The sequence below is a fragment of the Pungitius pungitius genome, chromosome 17 (assembly GCF_949316345.1).
Source record: "Pungitius pungitius chromosome 17, fPunPun2.1, whole genome shotgun sequence".
In the NCBI taxonomy this organism is placed as follows: Eukaryota; Metazoa; Chordata; class Actinopteri; order Perciformes; family Gasterosteidae; genus Pungitius; species Pungitius pungitius.
The window spans coordinates 4535189-4553390 of record NC_084916.1 but is presented as its reverse complement, the minus strand read 5'-3'; the positions used below and the strand labels follow the sequence as shown (position 1 = coordinate 4553390).

Below are 18202 nucleotides of genomic sequence, written 5' to 3'. Positions count from 1 at the left end.
GCTGTGTTCACAACATAGCATGATAAACAACTAAAATGTTTGCCAGAACGAAAAGAACGTGGATAATACCGGAATAAATAAAAATCGATATATATTTAATAAAAACGAGAGCACGTACAAATACGCACGCACGCGCGCCCTAAATTGCCATGGCAACCGAACGATGACCCGACCGAGGGTATTTAAGGTCAGCGGACTTTCTGAACGTTCCTTTTGCACTTTGACTTGAACACGAACTTTAAACCTCTTGTGAAAGCAAACTGCTGAGAACGAAATCTTTGAGTTTTTGACTGCTGGACGGAATCTACTGGATACGAATATTGTTGGAGAAGTGAACGACTACATAACATCTTTTGTGGAGCACAGACGAGGCTGAAACAGGCCCTCAGGAGCGGCGGAGCATTGAGGACGACCACCTGCTGAAGGAAGTTGGCTGTGATTGGAACCTTCGGTGTTCAAGTAAGACAACGTTTTGATCCTCTTACAACCTTAGAACGGTCCCCAGGTTATACATGACTAAGACACATTGAGTTTAAAGGTGAAAGAAATAAGATTCGATGGGCAAAGACACTCAGTCGAGGATTTCTCCGTGTAAAATGATTATTGGAGGGGCGGGATGTGTTACATCTCGCGGGACATCTCTGGGGTGTGTCAACAATTAGTGTAGATGTTTTAAAACACTGTTATTTTGGTTTGAGGGTAACAAATCGTTGAAGATTAACATTGGAATTTGTGAAAAAAGATGGCGCTCAGAACGCCATGGAACGCTGAAATAAATGTTTTTATTTGGAAACCACCGGGTCCATGGAGACGGTTGAGGTGTGACGTCACAACGTGAAGGTGTAGTCACGGTGGTTGAAAGTTACTTATGAATGTATTATTACATGCTCCATACACTATTTATCTTGATATTTAACTTCGAAATGCACTCTGCTCGTGGTTGATGCATTTCATAAGAGTGACAAGAGCGATTTGTTAAGTAACCGTATAGGACTGCATGTGCGCGTGCTGCACCTCCCCCTCGCGCTGCGATGTACAACTAATAGAATAAAGAGGTGATAAATTGAAGAAGGACTGGTATCAGGAAAACGCCCGATACCAGTTCTATATTTTACACTATATTTCACACTAGTCTGAATGTTAGATGTACTCTGTGTAGACTGTAATAAAGCTTCCTGACTGATTCTTAATGTACACACATGTAAATACATGCACATATTCATATTTAGAATATACAACTGATAGACTCTATCTTCTTTCATATTTACACCGCCAAATCTTTCATTTTCTCATGAATTATGAAAAGAAAATGGTGTTGCAATATCAGACCATGTCAGGGGTCAATTTAATAATATGACTGTCCGTGGGTTTGATACCAGCAGCATGTGTAAGCCCTCCATCAGTTTTCAACACTGAACCAAATGCAAACAGTTTTATTATCCTGCGTTTTCTTTTGTTAGTGTATTATTTATTGCATGACATCTACTTTGAATCCACTTTTAATGCAATATGTGATGTGAGAAATGACCACAATGTGCATCGGTGATCTGAGGGTTGTGTTGTTGTTTATTTACCCTCAGATGGCCCGACGGTGCAGCTACACCAGCGTCCAGATCCCGGACCCTAACCGGCCCGGGATCCTGCGGACCATCCTCAGGATCAGAGGACCGGCCTCCCTGATCGGCACCTCACCTGGGCCGTCTCCTCCCTCCTCTGGTACCTTCTCCTTTCCCTCTTCTTCAAGCTCCTCCTCTAATTCTTCTGGCTCCTCTTCTAGTTCTTCTAGCTCCTCCTCTAATTCTTCTGGCTCCTCTTCTCGTTCTTCTAGCTCCTCCTCTAATTCTTCTGGCTCCTCTTCTCGTTCTTCTAGCTCCTCCTCTAGTTCTTCTTCTAGCTCCTCTTCTAGTTCTTCTAGCTCCTCCTCTAATTCTCCTGGCTCCTCCTCTCGTTCTTCTAGCTCCTCCTCTAGTTCTTCTTCTAGCTCCTCTTCTAGTTCTCCTAGCTCCTCCTCTAATTCTTCTGGCTCCTCTTCTCGTTCTTCTAGCTCCTCCTCTAATTCTTCTGGCTCCTCTTCTCGTTCTTCTAGCTCCTCCTCTAGTTCTTCTTCTAGCTCCTCTTCTAGTTCTTCTAGCTCCTCCTCTAATTCTCCTGGCTCCTCTTCTAGTTCTTCTAGCTCCTCCTCTAGTTCTTCTTCTCGCTCCTCCTCTAAATCTTTCCGTAGCATCCCCTCAATTTCCACCCATGGACAAGGTAAGTCTTTAAAGGTAAGTCCCCATGAACCATTATCTAAAAGGAGCTGTGCTAGAGTGGAGTGCGTATACGAGTTAAACAGCCGGTGGTTTAAAAGAGCCACTGGTACTCCAGACATTAAACCTTTGCTTAAGTCTCCTCAGGGACCCGGCGAACCATCGCAGGTAAGTCCCCCTAAGCCTCCTCAGGGACCCGGGGAACCATCGCAGGTAAGTCCCCCTAAGCCTCCTCAGGGACCCAGGGAACCATCGCAGGTAAGTCCCCCTAAGCCTCCTCAGGGACCCGGGGAAGCATCGCAGGTAAGTCCCCCTGAGCCTCCTCAGGGACCCGGGGAAGCATCGCAGGTAAGTCCTGGTGAGTATCGGCCGTTATGGGACCAGCCTGAGCCAGATTGGGTGGTAGATATGAGGGTTTATCTAGAGTGGAGAGACCAGTTTGACAGCTGGTGGTGCAATAGACGCACTGATGCTCCAGGTATTATTAGGAACCATAATCCAAATAAGAATGTTTATTCGTTTGAAAAGAATTTATCCGAGTTTGAAATTACTTACATGGAGTAAAATGATTCACATGTTTACATTCATTTTTAAGTTTCATCATGCTGTATTTTTTGTATTAAGTTGTATTTATTTGTATGTTTTTATTTGATAGTATTTCAGTAATAATACACTTTCAATCCTGGAAGACAGCTCCAGAAACCTGCTCAACCTCCAGCTTGGTCCAGATCCAGGCCTGACACCTCTATCCTTCAGTCTTCCTGAACCGCCATCTCTGGTCCGTGCCGTTGACCTGAAACTCACCTCCACTTGGCTTAACATCTACAATCTTCCGGTAAGCTGCAGGTGCCTCCTCCATCTGTATTTTACTTGCAGACGGCTTCAGTCTTAAAGTCCACCTCTAGGTTCTGGCAGTGAACTGCAGGAGCCTCCTCTGCCTGCATTTCACTGGCAGACACCTATAGGCCAAACCTCTACACGAAGTCTCTGGCAGTAGACTGCAGGTGCCCCCTCCACCTTGAGTGTGTGGTGGGCAGCTGCAGTTTAGACCTCTACATACAGCCTCTTTTAGCAACTAAAATCCTCCATCCGTCAGCCCTCCAAAGCCACCTCATCCTGGAAGTCAGCTTCTGAAACCTTCTCAACCCTTCTTCTTGTTCCAGCTCCTGGCCTGAGCCTTCACCCGACACCTCCATCCTTCAGTCTTCCAGCAGTCTGCAGTCTTCCTGGACCGCCATCTCTGGTCCGTGCCGTTGACCTGAAAGCCACCGCCAAGAGATCGTCCCTTCTACGACCGTTGGTCAACCTGCTGGACTTCGCCTCACCACACTTCGGGCCCCCTGACACGCCCGTATCTCTCGTGGGTCAAGGATTCTGTGAAGGGCCCACTCCTGGAACCAGAAAGTCGTGGACTACTGGTGTTTTTCCGTTTTGTGGTTTTTGTTATGTGACTCAACAAAATAAACCTTTTTGTTTTACCCCAACTGATCTGGTCTGCGTCTGGGTCCTGTCCGAGGTAACCGTGACAGTTATGTTCCAGGAAGCTGTGGTGAAGGAGCTCAAATGAGGTTTTTATTAAGTAGAGCCTTAATGTCTGCACTGGTGCCTTTGGACCAGATAATATGTCCACCCAGTCACACAGGTTGTTGATGGTCAAGAAGCTACAGCTGTGTATTACTGTTCTACCTCTTCCTCGAAAGGCCTATACAGATTAACTCTGGGTTTGTTGTCATACAGTCATCGAATGTTTAGTTTGTTATATCTATAAAATGCTAAATACATGTTAATGATTATACATACAGTATAAGTATATTCAAAAGTCGGAATTTATTCTTTCTACTGACGGATGTATAGCTAGAATTATCTTGGATTGGGAATCATTTCTTAGATTCTTTCAATAAAACTGTTGGTAAACAAAACCACATCTCCCTTCTATGGATAAAATCTGTGTGCCTTAAAAATACTCAAAACAGTAACTTGAGTCTCTATTTCCAAGATGGAATTGGGTCAATGTTTATTAAGTTCTTGTACACCTTCATATGGTATATGTGGATGACAAATATTTCATTCATCAAAGATACAAAGAGTAGTAGCTGGTTACTGTTTCTTTTTAGTCCAGTGAAAGCAACACCCTGCATGATCACTCAAAAGAGGACCAGTAGTGGAACAAACTGAGATCATTTAAGTAGTAATATTACAGTGAAGAAATACTACATGTAGAAAAAGTGCCTACAAAATTAAGTAAAAGTCATTTGTATTATGACTTGAATAACTATTAAATACAGTGGAGTAAGAAGTACAACATATTCCATTGGATTGTAGTAGAGGTATAAAGTAGCAGGAACTATAAGTAATACTGTCTTGAAAGGACATATGGTGAATAGAGCGGAGTCTACTTTCACACAAAAAAAGAGAGTAGCCCGGGTGTGATTCATGGGGTTGTCAATAGACAACAGATAGTCTTTGGAGGGACTATGGCCAAGGGACACAGAAATTGTGAAGCAACTAAATGCAGAAAACTCCTCATTTTCATTTCAAATGCTGTTTCACTTTATTCCGAACGGCTTGCTTCATGTCTCTATAAATGGAGGAAAACTGTAAAACACCAAGACGGGAATCAGTGGACACTGGATGACCAGACAGGGAGGACAGTGTCCAACATGACTCAAAGCTTCAGGAAAACCTGCATTTCTATTATGTGACACAGCGTTTGGTAACTGGGTGAAGAATGATATGTGGTTAACCCCTGGGTAGGACAGGAGACAGTGAGTCTCAGGTCGATATGAAGCTGCATTAGGGGAGGACTTGGACCTGATGGAACGCAGACATGACATGGTATTGATATGGTTCAATGTGGGCCCAGATGGTAGGTGGGGAGGGGTGCAAATTTTAGTATCACCTAGGGCAGCCAATGGGCTAGAGCCGACCCTGGGTGCAGTTAGCGGGGACCGTCTGACCCCTGCAGCACCGGGCGGTCAGCCTCATCGCACGCTGCAGTGAGCAGCCTGTTCAGTAGAGTGCGCAAGAGTGTCTCAATAGTTAAGTCATTTTTAAAAATACTTTTGAAACTAGAAAATGCATTTCCTGCTGAAAATGCATTGGAATGCTAAAAGCTCAAATGAATTTCAGATAATTGCTGAAAATACAAAAATGAAAAACGCTGAAATGAATTTAAGGAAATTGCTAAAAATACAGAATTTGCAGAAGCTGAAGTGAATTAAGAAAAATACAGATATAAGAAATAATGAAATTACTTTCAGAAAATGCAGAAATGGCAAAAGCTGAGATGGTTTAAAAAACTGTGTTGTAGTTGTAATTGTGGTACTGGTAATGCTAGCAGTAGAAGCAATAGTTTTAGTTTCAATAGTAGTAGTAGTGTTACTAGTAGTACTAGTATTATTAGCTGTAGTACTAATACCATTAGTCACAGTAGTATTTGTAGTAGTAGTGAAAGTAATAGTATTATCATTTGTAGTAGTAATATTAGTAGTAGTTGAAGTATTAATAAAAGTTGAAATACTAGTAGTACTTTTTATTGTAGTAAGAGTAGTACTATCAGACAGAATATTTGTCAGTGGCGGCTGGTGGATTTTTGTTTTGGTAGGGCCAGCCAATCAGTTTGAGTAAACATCCCAGTATGATTTAATACAACAAAGGGCCCGCGACCCACTACAAACAGGTCGCGACCCACTAGTGTTGAGATACAACAGGAGGGTCAACAATGAGGGTCTTATTCTCATCAGAGGAGGATGCCTCATAATCAGAGTCCTCCTCAACATCATCTTTTGTCTCAGACACATTCTCCTCTACGTCACATGATCAACCTCAAACCTCATTGACAGAAAATCTTTCTTTAGAAGTCATTTTCAGTTTCAGAGAGAGAGCAGAATAATAAAGCACCCAAAGCACCATGATGAATGCTTTAGAAGGCTGCTGGTCACGTGGTTGTTAATATACTGCAGGTGCAGATGTTGTGTCTGACCTGTGGACGACCTGATTAGTTTCATACAGCTAAAACGGGCTGGGGTCAAATTGACCCCGACGACACCGATGTGTACAACATGTGTACAGGACATTGAAAACATATCATGTTCATTGTATGTTTACCCAGTTGTTCCCGTTAAATTAGGAAAAGTCATTAAATTTGAAGCAAAAAAATATATGTTAGGTATCTATTTAGAGACATCGAATGGGTTCAAATTTACCTCAAAAGTAATAGGAGGGTTAAAGTTGCCACGGTGACGATGGATCCTTTGGGTGCTCCACAGACCACCAGAGCCTGAGCCTGAAGGACCAGGAAAGAACCCTGGAGACGCAGGAGGAGAGAGACGACTGGATGAATCACATCACTGCTCTTCATCCAAAACACAGAAAGAGGGAGATGATGATGATGATGATCGTTAATGGAGTGGTTTTGCTTTCTCTCCATACATGGTGTTTATATCTAGACAGTGGTCCTGTCTGATACCCACTGCAAATATCATTATTAGTAGTAGTAATCACATTACTCTTACTGGAAGGATTATTTTTAGCCATGGGTTAATAAAAGCGTCAGCTAAATGACATGTAATGTAATGTCATCAATATTTACTTAACTTTTATTATTTATATCCACTGCTGTTATCGATTGAAAGTGTAATTTGTATAGTAGACCCTTCTAATTATTACATTTTTTAGACATTTTCAGTTAGTGACAGTGGAGGCTCCACACTACTCCTACTCCTATTGTATGAATACTTTATGACATAAGCATTGAATGTATTTTAAATAATTTACATTGGTCATTCTGCACACATGAATTGAGCTGAATTGAATGTTTCTCATTAAATGTAACACTGTAATACTCCAGGCAGGCTGAACTTATGTGGGCCGCCCTCTTTGTTGACCAACGCTTCCTGTATGACGACACATTACGATGAATTGTGGGTAATTACCGTTGGCTAATTCTGAGTACAGCAGCTATGGTTCCCACCAGGGGGCAGTGTACCGCGGTTATATGTCCGCTGGGGGGCAGTGTAGAGCTAATGAACCGATTCCCACCCACATCTAAATCCTTCAAGTGTGCAGACAGAAATTATAGCAGACGCCTGCTTCCGGTGTACACCTTCAAAATAATGAGTTTTAGTTTATAGTTATTCACTTTCTTACACCTCAACTTTTAGGGCACAATTTCCCCGGCCTGTATGAAGAGTAACAAACTGTAGCTGTTAATAGTTCTAGTTGTAAAATGAACATTTATAAATAAAGCGTGTTTTCAGAGTAAATGATGAACCACATCATGTGGATCAATGTGAATTCTATTCACCTAGAAAAAAAACACCCGAAAGCATTCTACGGTTAAAACTGAATCAGTCAACCAACTATATTTTTAAGATTCATCCGGAGAAGGTTTTAAAGTTGGCTTCCTCTCCGGGCCTTTTCACTGGTTAAATAGAAAGTTTGATCATTTTAGGAGTCATGAGGAAAAGGGACACAACAAATAGAAATAGTCACTTAAACGGCATAACCGTAAATGAAGTTTCCCCAGTCAGGGACCGGAAGAACATTTCTATTTATTTATGTACAGATGTTCAGGAGAATAAATGAAGTACAGACGCATTTAGATTTCTGACAAACCAGAAAGTAAGACTGATATCGGAATAATTTGAGCCCAAAAACAATTCTGAAAAAAAAAAAAAGACAGGACTACTCACCGATGGAAAAAAAGACTTAAGTACACTTCTACAATCCTGACAGTCCTTTCGTGCAGTTTATACAGAAGACTTCAACAAAGCTTTTGATCACTTTCTGTATAATGAAAAAACCTTTCAAATATTCACTTGAAAACATACAAAAACAAGATGGACACATCACTTTTATCCCCATTGCAACCATCATGACTCATGTTTTATCTAAACTGGCAGCTGAACCCCAGAAATGAGCAAAGATTTCACCAAACCAACCTGCTATGAACCATGTCTTCAAACCCCTCAGATAAAGAAACCTTTAGATTAAACTCAAGTTACTACAGAACACAACTGGATACAATGTAAGAAATACCGTTCACTCTTTGGTGTTACCATGGTGTTAAGAACTGATGGCTCATGGGACAATCAACCAGAAAATGCTTCACCTATACTTGATTTAAACATCAATGTAAGAACCCCATGAATCAAAACTCCAGAAGAAACCAGAAGAACAGAGATGTTATTTGGGCAAAGGTGAGTGGACAAGACACGTCCCCACAATTTATTAACAGATTGGTCACAAGAACAAAAAAAAAGAAGAAAGTTTACAGAGAAATTGAAATGGATGAAAAGAAAAAATAGACGGCATACATGGGAACGACAAAAGTTTGTAGAAACATTTCTGTACAGTGGGCGAGTACGTCAGGACGTGTGAAGTATGCAGATGTTTGTCAGCTCCTCTGTATTGCATGCATTCTGTATTCTACTGAACCAAGGTGCTTCTGCGTGCAGACTGATTTAACGCCTGCGTCAAAACTATGAGGATCTCACTCACACATGCAAACACCGACGCACACATTCACACACGCGTTTAGGGAGAAAAAAAACTAAAACACGTCTCCGCTCGGACCAGCTTGTCTTTCCCAGAATGAGGGAATAAATTACTCCATAAAATGCTTCTTTATAAAAGAAAAATAGATATTTATAGAACTGTACACCATATCTATACAGAATAAAGACCAGGAGCACAGGAAGGAGGGAAATTATCTCCAGAAATAAGACAGATTCCGGCTCTAGCACCCATAATCCCTCCAACTCGTCTCCCAACTCCTCTCTGCAGGAGATGGAGCGTCCCCCGCTCCGCCCAGCATGGCCCGGTTCTCTGGAGAACGCCAGGACTCGTCTCCTCCTTCCCGCCCCCGCTCAGCTTGTCTGTGTCCAGGACAGGATGGATGGGTGAGCGCTGGGAGCCCCGTCTCTCTCTCTGGGTCTCTCACTAGTCGAGTCGGGCCCGTTGGGCCCAGTGCTGCTCTCGTCTGACCGCGGCTCCATCGGCAGTTCAGTCCGCTCAGTGGGAATCAAACACCCAGGGTCCCTCACGTGACCCCTTTCCATGTGGAAGCACCTCCTGCCTCTCAGCCGGAGTCAGAGTCGCTTGTGTCCGAGGATGAGGAGGAGGAAGAGGAGGAGGAGGAGTCAGAGGAGGAGCTACTGGCGCTGAGTCGTGACGGCTGGGTGTGCTGCTCAGTGGCTGGTTTCTCTGCTGGAGAGAACATAAGAAAGCCCGTTAAAACCACACTAAAGGATGGTGCAAATATTTCATTAAATTATTATTTATTGTGTTTCTTTGTGAGCGCGCCTTGGAAGATGTCGGTGTCGGTGTGTGCAACCCCGACAAGACATTTTACACCAGCCAACCAGAAGGAAACCATTTGGAAAACACTTCTGACAACTGTAATGGTCCACTACATTTCTACATTCAAGGGATTTTCGTTCTCAGAGACGGACGTACGTTTGGTCTTCGTGGGCTTCTTCCCAGAGTTCAGCTGACCACTGACGTCCATCAGCCTCCTCTCCAGCTCCATTTGTTTCTCCAGAGCGAGCTCCTCGCGAGATTTACCGGCAATGTTGTTCTTACTCGCTGTATGGAAACACAAAGGCAACAATAGCCATGAGGACAAAGCCATTTCAAATCCCATCATAGACCAGCTCAATAAATGGCTTGATCTCCTCCCCATCTCCCCGACTCACCATACGGCTTGCGGGGCTTCTTCCTCAGACACGTCATGACGTATCTCTCCAGCTCCCGCAGCGTCGATGGCTTCAGGGTTTCAAAGTCTATCTCGATCTCCTCTGGGTTGGTGTCTCGCAGCGAGGGCTCACGGGACTGGATGATGTAGACGACGCGGCCCAGCTTCTCCCCAGGAAGCTTGTTGATGTCCAGGCTGAGCTGGCGCTTCTCATCGTACGACATGGGCGCCGTCTCCTCCTCTTCATCCGAGTCGTAGTGACTCACTATCGGGTCGTGGACCGGCGGAGGCATGCTAAACGTCATGCTGCCCTTTTTGGTTCTGATGGGAGTCAGGAGAAATCATGAGATGATGGTCCATTGAAACCCAGAGATTTACTTTGAATTTATTTTACTACCAATAAAAAATAAATGTATTGTACAGAAGTTCTATAGAAATCTTACAACATGAAGCATCTTTCTCAATCAAATACAGCACGCACCCAATGCAGTACCAACATTATCCAACAGGCGCCAGTACTCACTTGCTCTTGTTGTTTTTCTTGCTTGGCGCCTTCTTGACCGGCACCACAGCACCGGCCGTTCCTCGGTTGCTTTTGGGTTTTGGAGTCTTGGTGACCTTGGGCGGCCTGATGGGGGTTACCTCTTCCTCTATCTTTCGATGTTTCTCTTTTTCGACCTTTTTCTTCTTCTTCTTGTCCTTCTTCTCTTTCTTCTTCTTGGGTTTGACAATGGGGCCCTGGGAGAGTGCTGTGAGCTGCTCGTGTACAGCTTTGAGCTAAAGAGGGAAAGAAAGACAGGTCAATGGAATTCTGGGAAAAAAAGATTATTGAATGAGACTTGAAGCAATAGCGCAGGCTGTGGTCCCACCATACGGGCTTTGTTCGTCCCATTGAGAAGCAGAGGAGGCATGATGCTCCTCTACCTCGTGTCCACTTGCAGCTAAAATCTCTTTGAACAGAGAGTTGTTGCATGTTGGTGCGGAGAGGCTCTAGTGGGTGCATTTCTGCTTAATAAGTGTTGCATGTTGTTCAGCTCGTTGATTTCTTTTGATTGTGGGCACTGCTCAGCGGTATGTTGATATTCCATCACAACTAGGAATAGATCCGAGGTTCCCATTTAATGAAATCCATTATATTATTCTGCGAGTACAGACCTGTTCCTGCAGCTCTGCAAGCCGGTTGGCCCTCTCCTCCTCAGAGTCGGAGCTGGGGCTGCTCTCGCTCTCCTCACTTTCACTGCTGACCTCGCTCTCAGAGGACGAGGAAGAGGAGGAGGAGGAGGAAGAGGAGGAGCTTGGCGGGGCTGGAGCCTCATCCGGCATCTTAGCAAAGCAGAATTCGAAGACATCCTAAAGGGATGAAACATTATGTGAGTGAACCAGATTGAAAGAAAAACCGTGAGGATGTTTAGGGACAGTGAACACTGCATTAATAATTAATGAATAATCCAAAACCACTGGAATAGGTGCATTACCTGCAGTTTTCTGGCCATGCCCACCACATCATGATCAGGAGGGTTGTACTTGTAGCAGTTTGAGAACATCAGTCTAACATCAGCAGAGAACTGCTGGGCATCACGATACTCTCTGCCGTCCATCTTACGCTAGTGAGACAAGGAGACATCCAAGCTGAAATGACTAGAACTAGGACACACCGTGGAGCAGACACGTGTGCGTGTCCCCAGGTCAAGTACCTTGATGCTGCTGAGGTCCATGGGCTGCTTAATGATGTCGTGGTAGTCGTGAAGGCCGAGCAGCGAGGCGTCGACGGGCTTGTAGAAGGGCCAGGCGTACGCCGCGTGCTTCTTAGACAGCAGCTCCTTCAGGACCCCGTTGCAGTAGCGAAGCTGGGGGCTCAGCTTGCTGCGGCGCACCGGCGTCACCACCAAAGAATCAGGCAAATCCTTCTTGGGAGGCTTGATGGCTCGGCCACTCACTCCTCTCCTGCCCCCCGCTGCTTTGGTACCCATCATCACTGTTCCACACCCCATTCCCATGCCCATCCCCATCCCCATCCCCATCCCCATGCCCTGGGTGAGGCCGAGGCCTTGGGTCATTGCCAGCGTGGCGTTGTGGTCCACTCCGAGGGACGTGAGGGTGAGCGGGGAGTCGTGCCCACCGCCCAACCCGAGGCTGATGCCGCTGACCCCCATGGTGCTCATGATGGGCATAGCTACAGTGGTTGGGGTGGTCGTGTCTGCTTTCCTCTTGACACCTTTTTTCTGTGGGGGGGGGGGGGGGGGGGGGGGGGATTAGTGTACAGGCTTTCGCACCTTTATTCAAACTAGACAAACACGACACGGTCAGGGCTCTACTTTACCTTAGTGGTGGGCTGTGTGGGTGGCAGACCAGTAATGGTGGCGATGCTTTGTTCAGTTGTTAGAAGTGGGGGCTTGCTCATGTGTGACTGTGGGGGGGTGGACAGGATGGAGTCGGGTGTTTCTGGAGTGGGGGGAGAGTACGCCGACTGGGATACGGCAGGGACCTGGTGAGCTGTTGTCACTCCTCCAGTGACTGGGGGGGGAGAAAGGGCATGAGGAGCGTTAAGGAAGAGCAGACGCTTGAAGGAATGACACGTGTGGCTGCATTAGCTCGCTAGCATTACCTCTCCCTTTTCTTCCTGGCTTGGCTTGTTTCATCCGCGGAGCAGGAGGGGGCAGCTCTAATTCCTCTTGGGGCATCTGAGCCACTTTCTGCAGAAAAGCCTTCTCCAGAGACTGAGCCATTAGTACTATGTCATCTGTAGGCTGCAGGGGGAGGACATTTGGGCACATGGTTACAACAGTACACTTTTATAAATGGCAAATGGTACTTAGACTTTCCTAAGACTACATCTGAACTTTGTGTTACAATGAATGGCTTCAGCATGTTCACCACACATCCTGACTACCAATAGCAACAGGAAATCATTATTCCCATGTCTGTGGCTGACCTACAATCTTACCTTGTTATAAATGTAGCAGTTGGTGAACATGGTGTTGAAGTCCTGCATACACTCACTGGCACTGCGGTAGAAGTTATTTTCTAGCCTCTTCTTAATAGAGCCCATGTCCATGGGATTTTTGATGATCTTATGATAGTCCTGGAGGGAGAGAGACACCTTGTCATAAAAAAGGCAGCTCAATACCAAAGTTACTTTTTAAATAATGAGCCTGTTAAAGGACAACTTGTGTTATTTAGTTGAATTAAAAGCTGTGATATTGACATGTGGCTGCTGAGTTTGTACTAGTCTCTCCTACTTAATTGTGGAGACGTAAAAGATGACACAATCAGGTGGCAGTGTGATACAATGGTAGATATTATCTACAGATAGAGTATAACTATGTCTCTTCGTCTTGTATTGACACTCACAGGCAGGCTGAGCTTGGTGGCATCAACAGGCTCGTGGAAGGGCCAGGCGAAGTGGTGCCTCCACAACGACTTCAGCAGGACTTTCTGTAGGAACTGAAGTTGGTTGGTCATCCTGCCCTGTCGGCTGGGGTCTCTCACCAGGGGCTGTGGGGGTCCGGAGGGGGCCATATGACTCAGAGGGGGCATCCCAGGACTCTCAAAGCCCTCATAGAGCAGTGATGGTTTTCTGATGCGTTTTCCAGCTGTGCCAGAACTCTGGTCCATGGTTGTGACTCCCATAATGCCAACCTCCACCCCGAGAAGGGAGCTGTAGAGAGCGATTGAAAGACCAATTAACTCTTTTTGCAGTTTGTCTGACGTTCACATCATGCAGACACCAAAAAGTGATTAGTCTCCAGTGTAATTCCACAAAATCCTCTACTTTCTTTTAAAAAACGCACACCAGAAACAATAACTCTTCTTCTTTAGAGAAGGCTCGTCACCCATTAGCAAAACAGACACATTGTATGCTTTCAAACTCACTCCGATTGGATATGTACACATACAGCATGAAGTAAATCCACATAAAGGCGCACACACAGGGCCACTTTGTAGGCGTTGCTGGACAAGCACGCGTTACCCGTGCAAGATCAGCAGTCCCTGTCCCAGAAGGACACATCTTCACTTCCTCATCTGTACGTCTACCTCACAGATCACATGACCGACGCCAACCCATTTCCATGAGCAATAATTGTTCCCTAAAGGAACTGAATGTTACAGTAATTACTGATTTTAAAAGTGGTTAGTTTAAACGGGGCAAGCAGGGCTCCATACAGTGAATAACATCACTGCACTACCATAGCTAGGCTGTGCTAGCTGAGATCAACAGCAGAGGGAGTTCCTGGTGACTTCTCAGCACCCCAATATCAGTCACAAGGTCACACAAGTCTGTTCAGCATCCTATGATAGAAACTGGTTATAGACAGTGCCTGTGCAATTTAACGATTCAGACTAACAAAATATCTTTGCCAACATATTCATACAGTTAAAGCCCAACACTTTGAGCTGATCAAATGTACAACTTGTACATGAGGTAACCTCCATCCTTGGCAGTTTACTTCAGCAGAGGTACTCCAAATAGTCTGACATCAGAACAATCGGTACCTGGCATCTGCTGAGACATGTACTTCAGGGACCTGAATGTGCACCACTGCAATAACCAATTAAAGCATTACCATCATCAAAACAATACTAGCACGGCTGCTTTGATGTCAGGGAATGTTGAGCGTCCGCTATCCTCATTGTCAACAACATGGAACTCACCATAGCCCATCAGCACCAGCCAACCGAAGCTTTGACTCCAAAACAAAGAGTCTGAAAGGGCCAACTGTAGTCATCTGATGGAAAATAATCACTTCTAGTACGTGGCACCTAGATTTGATAACACAGTCGCTGTGCCTTGCAACTTTACATCACAATACTATATCTGCCCAGTAGCAGCTATGACATTAAAGCAATTTTTATTGAGTTGGGATCACGCTGTAAAATAAGTTCCCCTCCAGACAGGTGCACCCATTTATACAGAACTCACATCCCACTGGCATTTAGAGGATGCCATGGAAAAATTGTTCAATACACATTAAGTGTACGAACATGGTTTTAACTAACAAACATAAATATAACACTGTTTTTGTTACCGTAACGCAATCCGTTTTGAATGATACAACTTTGGGAAACACATTTGACAGTTAGTGTACTTTATTATTTAAAAAAAAAGGAAATAATCATGTACATAACATTAACAAGGCTAAAGAAACATTTTCACGTTGGCTGTAAATTGTTGAAAATGATTGGCTGTAAAATATAACATGAGTTGGGTAAATTTAAGGAAAAAAAGGAAAAGGATCAACAATTGAACTAAATTAACCCAAATGTACAATAAAAGTTGCTAACGTAACCGTACCGGACATAGTTGAGTGACATTGAGCTGTGTAACCAAGCAACCAACTCCCAACACACACAACTAACGTTAGCTAGAACCGTGCGCTGCCGGTTTGATGTAACGTCGCACCGGAGATCACAACAACCCGTCACATGGCTACAATAACAACCGGCCTTACATGCAGAAATGGCGGTCCACAGTGCACATCAGCCCCCTTTGCCGCTTGTAGAGAGTTAATTCACCGTTTCAACATTACGGGCTAGTTAGCCGCCATTATATATAAGATTAAAAATTAATACGGTTGGTAAATTACATCCTATGACTAGAGATTTAATTCAGAAGTTTCAATACCCCCCTGCGAACTAGATGCACCGGTCAAGCTGCTGCTGTATGGGGGAAAGCTTGCATTTGTGACGCTAATGCTAGCGATGCTAACTAACTGCCAGCCAGCGGGAGAGAGCGGCCAACGGCAAAGGCGCTCCGAAGATGGCGCCGGCGTAGAGCGAACAACAATCGCAGCTCGTTGAACCCCCCAAAAACAATTAATTTCCTCAACATTAATGTTTTACTATTAATTTAATCCCAGCAATACACTTACTCCTTTGGCACATTCCATGTCCATTTCATTCTGCCAAACGTATTACAGCAAACCGTTTTCCAGAAACGACATGTTGACTAAAACGTATGAGAAATAATTGCAATATTCCCACTGATGGAAAGCGAACAGTCGATTTTACCAGTAGATACCTGTCAAGGAGCGGGTTAACAGCCATATCCATCAGGATGGATCCGGATTCTGTTTATAGCTAGACTCAGACCAGGATCCGTCTGTTCGTCAGCTTTCCGCTCCCCGCCACGGTGAACTCCTTTAATCTGCTTCGTTGAAATGGCGACGATGCGACTACACCCTCGTCTTTATAGACCTACCGTTAGTCCTATTGGATAGTCGACTTCAGACTGTCCACACCCATCGAGTTTCTATTCGCTGTTCAACACGTCCGTTAAAGTTACCACACCCCTAGGTTTAGAAACCTCGCTGACTTTCTTTGAGGGCCAACCTACTCGCATGTTTTTGCTGTCGGTCAATGAAAATGCGCCACACCATTGGCCCGGTCTTTTCAGTAATACAGATATGTGTCTGTAACTGGTTCCTCCATTTAATCCTGTACAAAACGCGGGGACATCGACGCAGCCCACCCTCCTTCTTACATTACATTACGTCAACGTGTGCAAAGCGACGTCGGTGATTGGTCAATATAGTCCTAACGCGGGCTTCCAGGGTAAACATCAAGAGGGCCATTGGTTCTTCCATCAGGTCACGTGTAACCCTCGAGTGCCTCACCCCACTCGTTCTCTTCCTCGCCACGGCATGTCCGCATTTCGGTCGCTCGGAATAATCTTACAGGCGCCATCTTTAAGCACCCAGACATAGTATATTACTTCTGTAGATTAATAGAAATTTAAACGAAATGTCTGGTAAAACGTTAAGCAAAGCACGCAAAAAGCCACCTGTTTTTCGTACTACTAACACTAATGAAGTAGCGTTCGTCTGTAGAATAATACATTCCACCATTTGAGTACAAAGCCACTGCAGGCCTCAATGTCTCACACAGGCCACACCAAAAACATCGCATACTTAAATTTAATTTAACTGTAAGAGTAAGGCGACCAGTCTTGTGAACCCGTTACACCAAACGAAGAAATGACGCCTGGGTCATAGGAATTGAAAACGACCAACTGTTGAATGACACAGCAGATTTTCTTACTGACCTCATACTGCACCAAAGTAAATACCGTGTTTGTCCTGCATTATCAACATAAAAGACCATCGCGCTGAATTCCATTAAATAGTTAGAAAATAGAAACCAAAATGAATCTGATGCTTAAACACGCAAATACTATATTAGGCCTCAACTAAAAATAAACCAAATCTATAACGAATCCAAACTATTAAATTATATTGCTCATCCACGGAATCCTTTGAATTAACCGTCATGTTGAAAATCAACAACCACAAAATGGTTACCTAACCACATGCGCCCATCCCCCACACCAAGGTTACAAATTCCACAGCAATGTCACTCTAATAAACGGTGGAAGGTAACCATAGGTCCTATCAACGTCACTTTAAAAACACGTTTGACTACGATGTTAAAAACAAAGTAAAATACAGTTCAACTGGATTTAAAATCATCCAAAAGACAATAAATAAATAATGAAGATATGAAATAAAAACCTTGGATTTAACATAAATACAAATGTTGACTGGTAAATTCCATAACAATACGAAACGTTTCTTCAAATAATCTTCTCTTCTTCCACCTCGATTCTTTTTACCCAGCACATTTCGCTCAAACATGTCCGCCTTCTTCCCCATCGCCAGCTCCGGGTGGGGGTGGGGGAGGGGGGTCACGTGATGAAAGCCCGCACAGCGCACTGTTTGCCACAAACTTCGACACGTGGCATTCAGCCAAAACCAAAAAAAAATGTATCCTCTGCGTCTCCTTTGTAGCGAAACCGTACATCCAGGTCCACATCCGGGGCTTTTTGTAAAGCACAAGGCGCAGATTTGGGCATAAGGTTGGCAAAAGACCCGAACAAAGAACATACTTTCCGCTGGATTTGCTTCGCTCCCATTGGTCTTTCTTGGCCACGTGACGAAAATGATTTAAGTCTTTCGTTTTGTCCTGTTTCCCGAACTCACTACACCGTAATCCATGTGTGATCGCAGTTATCCTTCAGATCGCGTGCGTAGTTTCTCAGTATGTTTCAAAAGGGTTAACATTAGTCATGTCTGTTTCCTCCAGCTGTAAAGCTCAGTCCTGTAGCAGCACCGCGCACTGCGCATGCGTCCCTTCCACAGAGACACGTCGCCAGCGATGCACTGGGAATGCAATAGGCTGATCTAAGAACAGTTGCTCCCAACACTCAAAAGCGTAGGTCCCGCTAGTGAGAATTCCCTGGCGGAGAGAGGAGATCCGGCCTCAG

The 18202-nt window shown here is 44.5% G+C and overlaps 1 protein-coding gene across 3 annotated transcripts; it reads right to left on the bottom strand.

Annotated features, from left to right (window-relative positions):
* Positions 1-7749: 7749 nt before the first annotated feature.
* On the bottom strand, positions 7750-18083 carry brd2a (bromodomain containing 2a). Of its 3 annotated transcripts, none has more exons than XM_037473926.2 (12): positions 15962-18083; positions 13294-13600; positions 12887-13024; positions 12548-12689; positions 12263-12456; positions 11637-12164; positions 11418-11546; positions 11098-11292; positions 10466-10719; positions 9944-10263; positions 9705-9833; positions 7750-9452 (listed from the first exon to the last, which is right to left on the bottom strand). In XM_037473926.2, exons 1-12 carry the CDS (start codon positions 15991-15993, stop codon positions 9328-9330), a joined length of 2493 nt encoding a protein of 830 aa, XP_037329823.2. In that variant the 5' UTR covers positions 15994-18083; the 3' UTR covers positions 7750-9327. The 3 variants fall into 3 exon arrangements, with proteins under 3 accessions (XP_037329823.2, XP_037329820.2, XP_037329822.2); XM_037473923.2 differs by having other exon boundaries at positions 7750-9455; positions 15962-18081; XM_037473925.2 differs by having other exon boundaries at positions 7750-9455; positions 17451-18081.
* Positions 18084-18202: the final 119 nt, after the last annotated feature.

Coding starts and splice junctions, on each gene's coding strand:
- brd2a (XM_037473923.2), bottom strand. CDS start 15,993: ATGGATATGGCTGTTAACCCGCTCCTTGACAG. Junction 12,457..12,547: donor GCCAGGAAGAAAAGGGAGAG/GTAATGCTAGCG, acceptor CTCCCCCCCCAG/TCACTGGAGGAGTGACAACA. Junction 10,720..11,097: donor TTGCAGAGCTGCAGGAACAG/GTCTGTACTCGC, acceptor TTCCCTCTTTAG/CTCAAAGCTGTACACGAGCA.